The 9,372-nt window shown below is 39.1% G+C and overlaps 1 protein-coding gene across 2 annotated transcripts in view; it reads left to right on the top strand.

The window, feature by feature from the left end:
* Nucleotides 1-8,630, top strand: part of Brd8 (bromodomain containing 8) — a 43,589-nt gene extending 34,959 nt beyond the window's left edge. The window contains exons 25-28 of one of the 2 annotated variants that reach the window (XM_013071132.3): nt 714-803; nt 1,569-1,637; nt 7,477-7,654; nt 8,315-8,630. In XM_013071132.3, the coding sequence (XP_012926586.2) occupies nt 714-803; nt 1,569-1,637; nt 7,477-7,654; nt 8,315-8,365 (388 nt within the window). In that variant the 3' untranslated portion in view covers nt 8,366-8,630. Of the gene's footprint in view, nt 1-713; nt 804-1,568; nt 1,638-7,476; nt 7,655-8,314 lie in introns of those variants that run through there. The other variant, XR_002393846.2, reaches the window with a different exon arrangement.
* The last annotated feature ends 742 nt before the right edge of the window (nt 8,631-9,372 follow it).

Below are 9,372 nucleotides of genomic sequence, written 5' to 3' on the forward strand. Positions count from 1 at the left end.
ACAGAACTTTTCAACTGGGAAAACTATAAAGTGAAATAAAACATTGAACTCTTGTACCTCTGAAGGAAAGCTGAATTAGACAAGTTGGCCCAGGGAAGGAAGGGTCATGAAAAGAAGTAAAGTTTTCATAGATAGTATCTTAAAAAGTACTATGTAGGGAAGAATGAAAAGGAAAAAAAAAAAAAGGAAACGGAAAAATAGTGAAATTGTGTAGCATTCACCATATAAGATAATTATTCACTATATAATTATTTAATATACTAAGCCAAATATTTCCTTCTATGGAAATATTGAAAAGGTGGCATATTTCTGCATAAAAACAGGACCAGATTAATATACCAAAGACTTACTGAACACCTTCTGTGTGCCAGGCTGTTTAGGGTACTTGGGGAATATAATTGAACAAAGATTACTTTCATAGACCAGTTCTTTAAAGTCACAGGTGCTGCAAAGCAAATCAACAAGATTAGAAAAGGGACAAGCATTTGTAGATTTGTACTATACTTGATAAAAAAGAGTAATAATAGTATATAAGAAATATTTGCAGAGTGTATGGTTCCTATGGAAGCATTAAATACCTTTTTATTCCTGTGGTGTTATATTCCTTCAGATGTTAATTAGGAGCATTGTTCCTTGAGAAAGCCTCATTACCCACCTGAGAGAAAGGATGCCATTTGTGAAGTTGCTCTTTTCTGTCCTTTTGTGTCCTGTAGGACTGATCTAAGCCAAGGTGACCCTGTTCAGGATCATTTATCATTTAAGAAGACTCTTTTGCTAGTCTGGAAGATGGTTGCCAGTCACAGGTAGGTCTCCAAAATGGTAATAGGATTAGTTCAGAACTGAGGCAGTAACCCATATTAGGGCTTAAGCATAAAAGGAGATACATTTATCCCTCACATGAGCCATAGTTGAGAAGCAGATCTTTTGTTTAAGACTGGCTTAACCATAAATACCTACAGCTGCTTTCACTAGTGTGTACAAGAAATAGTTGCTGCCATTTAAATTGCCTCTAGAAATTAATTACTATTAAATGATACTTTATCCTTAAATGTGTATGTCTCCTAATGTGATGGATTCTCTTTTTCAATAAAAATAGGGCCATAGTACCTTTGAACAAACATAGTGGATTATAATACTAGTTAAATATTTCACAAGTTTTTAAAACTTTCTCTGTGGACGGCCGTGGCAGGAGGTTTACAAGTTTGAGCCCAGCGTGGGGAACTTAGCAACTTAGTGAGACTCTGTTTTAAAATTTTTAAAAAGGAAAAAAAAAATTTTTTTAAAGGGCTGGGAAATAGATATACCTCAGTGCAAAATCCTTGGGTTAAATTCCTCAGTACCACCAAACAAACCCAAACAAACAAAAATGAAATAAAGCAAAAAACTCTGGCAAGAAGAAACTAATAGATTTCTTCCTTATACTGTTCACAGACCCCGTACCCCTAACAAGTCTAACAAGAACTGATCCATACTCTGCAGTTTTTCAGTGTTCTTGTTCACAGCTACTCTTCTCATTTAGAATAAATGGCCTTGGTTACTTTATTCTCTCTGGGTTTTTTCCTTAACAGGTTCAGCAGTCCATTTCTGAAATCTGTGTCAGAAAAGCAGGCCCCAGGATACATGGATGTGGTGAAAAGGTCAGTAAAAAGTGGTCAAAAAATTCTGGCTGCTTTTATATCTGTATTTTCATTCTTTATTTCCCATCTATTAGATTATTTTATTTACGTTACATACAAACTTTAAAAGTTTATAAAGTTATGGTAAACTCAGTGTCCCCATTTGAGAAGTAATATAGGGAACAAAAGGATGATTCAAGCTATGTATGTATGTATGTATGTATTTATTTTTATTCATTAAGTTTATTTGTACATTTTAGGTATACAATATGATGACATTCATCATTGGGAATTTGTGCCTTTACATGATATATCTTAGTTCTTAATTTTTTTCCCATTCCCCTGCCCTCCCTTTAATCCCTCCACATCTTCCTGTTTACAAACACTTTGTTTCCATTTTTTTCCTTTTCTCATATTTATTCCTTTCCCCTATCCCTCCCACTCCCCCTTCCCATTTGGACCTTTTCTTTCTATTTCACACTATCTATTATACATTTTTTTTTTTTTTTGGTACCGGAGATCGAACTCCGGACCTTGCGCTTTTGAAGCAGGTGGTGGAACCACTGAGCTAGATCCTCTGCCCTCTATTATACATTTTGATTTTTTATTCCACTTTCAGTTTCTTGCACCAGATAAACTATTCAGCATTTACACGTGTCCTATTTATTTCACTTAAGATTATGGCCTCAATGTGCATCCATTTAGTTATAAATGTCTCTAGTTTCTCATTCTTTATAGCTGAGTAGTACTCCATTTTAGGAAAAAAATTTTTTTTTATCCAGTCTCCAGTTGATGGGGATTTGGGCTGTTTCCAAGCTTTAGCTATTACAAACTGTGCTGCTATAAACATGGGTGCACATATATCACTGTGGTATAATTCTTTTCTTTTGGAAAGATACCCAGCAGGGGAATAGCTGGGTCAAATGGGACCTCTAGCCCTAGTTCTTTGAGGTAGCTCCATACTGATTTCCACAGTGGTTGCACCAGTTTGCACTCCCACCAACAGTGGAGAAGGGTTCCTTTTTCCCCACAATCCCACCAGCATTTGCTATTGGTTGATTTCTTGATAGCAGCCATTCTTTCTGGAGTGAGGTGGAATCTCAGTGTTGTTGTCATCTGCATCTCTCGAATGAACAGTGATGTTGAACATTTTTTCACGTTTATTTACTATTTCTACTTCTTTGTCTGAGAAATATCTGTTCATTTCAGATGCCCATTTTTGGATTGGGTCTTTAAATTTGGGAGGTCTGATTTTTTTTAAGTTCTTTATAGATTCTAGATAATAGACCTTTGTCTGAGGAACAGCTGGCAAAGTTTTTCCCACATTTTGGGTTGTCTTTTCACTCTGTTGGTGGTTTCTCTTGCTGTGCAGAAGCTTTTTTAATAAGATGAGATCCCAGTTGTTGATTCTTTGTGCTAGTTCATGTGCAACTGAGGTTTTGTTGATGAAGTCTTTCCCTATGCCAATGTCTTCAAGAGTTCTACCTGACTTCTCTTCCAGCCAATTTAGTGTTTGTGTTTTAGTGTTTATGTGTGTGTTGGTTTTTTTTGTTTTGTTTTGTTTTTGGTGCTGGGGATCGAACTCGGGACCTTGCACTTTCGAGGCAGGCAGTGGAACTACTGAGCTAAATCCCCAGCCCTTGTGTTTTTAATATTTAGATTTTTGATCCATTTCAATTTTAGTTTAGTGCATGGTGAGAGATATAGGTCTAGTTTTAATCTTTGGCATGTTGAAACCCAGTTTTTCCAGCACTATTTATTAAAGAGGTTATCTTTCCTCCAGTGAGGTTGGAGGTATTTGGCCCTTGGTCAAAGATGAGGTGGCTGAGTATGTCTGGAGTTGTTTCTGCATCTTCTAATCTGTTCCACTGATCCTCAGGTCTGTTTCTTTGTCAGTACCATGCTGTTTTGTTGAGCTGTAAATTTTGTTTTTGCTTTTTTTTTTTTTTTTTTTTGGTACTGGGGATCAAACTCAGGACCTTGCGCTTGTGAGGCAGGCAGCAGAACCACCTAAATCCCTAAATGACCTAAATCCCCTGCACACCATGCTATTTTTAATCACAGTAGTCAAGCTATTTTTAATATTGACCCTTAAAGTAATATGATTCATTAATTATACTTTTTTTTTTGGTACCGGGGATCGAACTCGGGTCCTTGTGCTTGCGCAGCAGGAGGCGAAACCACTGAGCTAAATCCCCGGCCCCTAATTATACTTTTTAAATTAGCCTTTGTTAGTTTTGGACTCTATTCTTTTTTGTTTGCTTTTTGTTACTTGAGATTGAACCCAGGACTCTTATAATGAGCTACACCCAGCCCATTTTTAAATTCTGAACCAAAGTCTCACAAAGTTGCTAAATTACTCTGCCTGGGCTCAAACTTGGGATCCCCCTGCAGCCTCCTAGAGTGCTGGGATTACAGGTATAAACCACCATGCCCAGTTTTGACACTATTCTTTTGGAGCAAAATTTTAAAAGTATTAAGAGATCTAAAATGCCCCCCCCCCAAATAAAAATAAATAAATAAAAAAATTTAAAAATCCTTTGAAGGTCTCATGTATTCAGAGGAGGTGCTTTTGGAAGGTGATTGTATTGTAGGGGCACTGAACTCATCAGTCCACTGATGGGTTCATAGCTGAATGTGCTGTTAGGTTGTGGGGCTTGGATGAAAGAAGTATGTCACTGGGGTCTTAACTTTGGAAAAGGGTTTATCTTCTGCTTTGGCTCTTTCCTTTTCTCTACTTCCTGGCTGCCGTGAAGTGAACAACTTTCTTCTGTTATCCCCCTTTACCATGCTATTTCTGCCTTGGAGCCAGCTGACTGTGGACTGAATACCCCCCAAACCATTAATCAAATTAAACCTCTCCTCATTAAAGTTGTCTTATATATTTAGTTCTGAGAGAGGAGACCACCTTTCCATGTGGAATTGGGCAACTATGAGTTAACTGTTATTATTAAGCATCTGTGGGCTAACTAGCTAACTATGCTCTTTGTAGAATGTACCTACCTGAGTAGCCATGACAACTTCCGTTATCTGTCACCAAAGGATCGTAATGGACTCAGAAAATCCTGCCAAAACTCTTTGCTCTCCCCCTCTCCACTGCTCTGCTTTCTGTAAATCCTGCTTGCTATATTCCCAGGGAAACTCTAATGGAATTAAGCTTAGTGGATGTAAAAAGTACAAACTTCTATTCAGGGCTCTCGAGACTGACAGGAGTCACTCACTGAGCCACCAGCCTCATTAAAAGCCGCTTTTTGCTCCTATCTTCATGTTAAAGAGTTATCTGTGCCGGGATCCTCACTGTTTCCTGCTTTAGTCCCAATGACAGAAAATGCGTACTACAAAAAGAAATCCTATATTCATTTCAGTTATAGGCATACTAAGGCAAAAATTTGTAACACCCAAATGGGAGTTACAAACATTGAATAAGTGCAGTTGTGTGTGTGTGTGTGGTTTTTTGAGATGGTCTTGCTCTGTAATTCAGGCTGTCCTTGAATTCACTGTGTAGCTCAGGCTAGCCTCAAACTCTTGGCAGTCCTCCTGCATCAGCCTCCTGAGTGCTGGTCATAGGTGTGCATCACCATGCCTGGCGAGTGCAGTATTTTGGAATTTAATAGCATAGTTCATCTAAAATGATGTCATAAACTAACATGGTAATAGAATATAACAGATCATGATAAGATATTTGGAGATTGTCTTAGTCTGTACTGCTATAAGAAAATACCACAGGTTGGGTTTTATAAATAATAAAAACCTTACATAGTTCTGAAGGCCGGGAAGTTTAAGGACAAGGCACCAGATGGATTGGTATCTGATAAAAGGTGCTCCCTGATAAAAGATGGCACTTTGTTACTTCATCTTCACATGAGGAAGTGACAGAAGGGCAAAGGGTGCTTCCTTTAATCTCAGACCCTTTTATGAAGATGCTAATCCTATTCTTTTTTTTTTTGGTACTGGGGATCGGGGCTCAAACTCGGATCCTTGTGCTTGTGAGGCAGGTGGCAGAACCACTGAGCTAAATCCCCGGCTGCTAATTCTATTCTTGAAAGTAGAGCCCTTGTCATTTAAATCACATCCCAAAGACCACACCTCCTAATACTGAGGATTAAGTTTCAATATGAATTTTGGAGGAGACACCATCATTCAAACTAGCAGAGACAAATTCCTTCATTTTGTAAATGAGGAAAGTAAGATTTTAGGATAGTTAGCACTTGCTTGTGATCAGCCAACAGTTAATAGAGCTAGAACTAAACTATAGATTCTTTTAGTTCAGTCCTCTATCTACACTGGTGTACCTATGTTTGTCTCATTAAATAATTATTTATTTTAACATTAACTATATTCAGCTGGGTGTGGTGATACATGCCTATAATCCCATAATCCAGGAGGCTGAGGCAAGAGGTTCACCTGGAGTTCAAGACCAGCCTGAACTACACAGTGAGACCCTGTCCCAAAAAATAAAAAATTCACTGGGCGTGGTGGCATATGCCTGTAATCCCAGCACTTGGGAGGCTGAGGCAGGAGGATCACCTCAAGTTCAAGGCCAGCCTGAGCTACATAGTGAGTTCAAGCCCAGCCTGAACTATACAAAGAGACCCTGTCTCAAAAAAAAAAAAAGGCCAGGGAATTAGCTCAGTGGTTCGGCTGCCTGCCTTGCAAGCGCAAGGACCTGTGTTCGATCTCCGGTACCAAAAAAGACAAAGCAAAATAAGAACAATAAAGTAATACTGAATGCTTTAAAAAAAAAGAAACATAACATCTTTAAAAAATAAAAAAATAAAAAGAAAATCACTACATACTTGCTCTTCATTTCTGTGAAATGGAACTTAGATTTTAATTTGTATTAGAGAAACATTAAATAGCTAACATATGACTGCACATTATAAATAGCAAATAATTATTGTGTAACAAACTGATTGCTGGATTGCCTTACAATTCTGGAACTTGGGGCCAGCACTATTACTACAATAGTAAGGTGGCTTGGCCTTTGGGTTCTGGAGTCAGGCTGCCTCTGAATTGGAATCCAGACTGGTCAAGTAGTACTTCACCTCTTTAAATCTGTTTCCTCATCTGGCAAATGGAGATAATAATAGTACCTATCCTTACTTGATTTTTAAACTTTTTTTTTTTTTTTTTTTTTTTTTTTTACAGTACTGGGAATTGAACTCAGGGCCTCATTCTGGGCAAGCACTCTTCCTCTGAGCCATATCCCCATTTTTTTTTTTTTCCATTTTATTTTGAGGCAGGGTCTCACTCTGTTGCCAGGCTGGCCTTGAACTTATGATCCTCTCACCTTAGCATCCCAAGTAGCTGAGATTACAAATGTATACCATTGAGCTTGGCTCCCTGCCCTTACTCAAGAGCCTGAGGCAGGGGGATCTAGAGTTCTAGGCAAGTCTAGGCAATGTAGCAAGACTGTCTCTTAAAATAATAATAGTAATGGGCCAGGGATTTAGCTCAGTGGTTTCACTGCCTGCTGCACAGGCGCAAGAACCCAAGTTTGATCCCCGGTACCAATCAATCAATCAATCAATCAATGTATGTATGTATGTATGTAGTAACAATAAGAAGTACCATAAATGTGTATTGAGAAGATTAAAAGAGCGGCTGCTCTTTTATTATTTGAAAAGCGTTATTATCTTTAGTAGCTATTTTCCCCTAGCCAATTTTTTTTTTTTTGGTACTGGGGATCGAACTCGGGTCCTTGTGTTTTCGCAGCAGGTGGTAAAACCACTGAGCTAAATCCCCGGCTTTAGTAACTATTTTCATTAAGAACCAGATAGTTCTCCAGGAGAGCATGTTATGTCACCACATCTTCCATATTAAAGTTTGAATTTTTCTCCTTTTTCTTGACCATCTGTAGACCCATGGACTTAACTACCCTGAAGAGGAATCTATCTAAGGGACGGATCCATACCATGGCCCAGTTCTTGCGAGACTTAATGCTGATGTTCCAAAATGCTGTGATGTACAATGACTCTGATCATCATGTGTATCACATGGCTGTGGAGATGCAGCGAGAAGTCTTGGAGCAGATTCAGGTATCACAAAGAGCTCCTAGAAAAAAGGGGCAGGGTAACCTCTGGATTTGACTTTGGAAAGTATGAAAATAAGGGTGGTGCTGTGGCCTTGTGATCCCAGAGTTTATTTTCAGACCTTAACGGCTGATGTTGTACCTACTGGCTTGGAAAACACTGAAGCTCAGTAGGTCCAGTTTTAATACACAGTAAAATGAGGGAGACTAGAAAAACAAGTGGCAAGAGAGGAAATAGACAAATAGTGGGAGCTTCTGCTTCTAGGACCTCAAGCTGAAGTCACTGGCCATTTTTAAGTTACTACATCTGTTGGTATTAATGTACATTCACACTTTCTCACCTTTAAAGAATAAGGTATACAGTAGTAGTTTCTTTTCTGGGCAGCATTGTCTCTTTTATTTTGTTTTGTTTTTTGAGACAGGGTCTCGCTATGTAGCCCAGGCCGGCCTTGAACTCACTATGTAGTCCAAGCTGGCCTCAAACTCATGGCAGTCCTCCTGCCTCAGTCTCCAAAGTGCTAGGATTACAGGCATGTGCCACCACACCCAGCCTAGCCTCATCCTTTAAAGAAAAAAAATGTCAAATCTATTTGTCAAAAAGAAATAAAATTATATTTAATCCTTTGTAGCCTGTAAGATTCATAGCTTGCTGTCTGTTCCTTGACAGATGCTGAATATATGGTTAGACAAAAGAAGAGACTTAAGTAGTCAGGATTGAGTACCAGTCAACCCAGTGGATGTTGGAAATCTTTTATTAATCTGAAGCTGCTACCACAGCCATTTCTGAAGTTTGGACCTTCTCCTAAGACTACCTCACAACCAAGGAGCCTAAGATGCCTGCAAGTCTAATATTTTTAAAGATGTGGGGGAGCTGAGAATTGGGTTTATGCCATTAACATTGCCCACGTTTTTGTTCCACAGCTTAATTTAGAAGTAGATGAAACATTTTACTGCTGTTGTATAAATAAATATTTCATAAACCAGATTGCTTTTTTTTTTTTTTTGCTACTGGGGATCGAACTCAGGTCCTTGTGCTTGCACAGCAGGCGTCGAAACCACTGAGCTAAATCTCTGGCCCCAGATTGCTTTTTTTTTTTTTTTTTTTTTTGGTACTGGGGGATTGAACTTGGGTCCTTGCATTTGCAAGGCAGGCGGCAGAACCACTGAGCTAAATCCCCGGCCCTTCCTAGATTGCTTTTTAATGATTATAGAAGCTGAGAATAGAGTGGCAGCATCATGTGTTGAAACAAGTTAGCTGACTCAGGTCTTACATATGCTGTCTGGAAGGGGTTGGAGTAGCCTGGGGAAGAGTGTTTATGGCTTGTCTCATATAAAGTGAGGATAATTGAAGGGTCCTTCAAATAGACAGGAGCTTGAAATAAATTATAGCTGGGCCCAGCGGCACAGGCATGTAATACCAGTACTCTAGGAGGCTGAAGCTGGAGCGTAACAGGCTTGAGCCCTGCTTGGGCAAAGTAGCACTTAGCATAATCCTATTGGGGACCAAAAAAAAAAAAAAAAGGCTGGGGATGTAGGTCAGTGTGAAGGCCCTGGGGTATGATCCACAGTGCCCCCCCCCAGGATAAATGATAAGGAAACTGTTAGAAAACATAGTGCGCTAAGATTTACAAGGAAAATAAAAACGCCTGTGGCTGATTTCCCTTGGTTAAAACTACTGCAAAGTGCATTACTGGGATTGGCCCTCTACAGCCACCGTCCTGTGGC

Source organism: Heterocephalus glaber, unplaced genomic scaffold (genome assembly GCF_053883595.1).
Source record: "Heterocephalus glaber isolate CG9 unplaced genomic scaffold, H.glaber_assembly_v1.0 deba00001465, whole genome shotgun sequence".
Lineage (NCBI taxonomy): Eukaryota > Metazoa > Chordata > Mammalia > Rodentia > Bathyergidae > Heterocephalus > Heterocephalus glaber.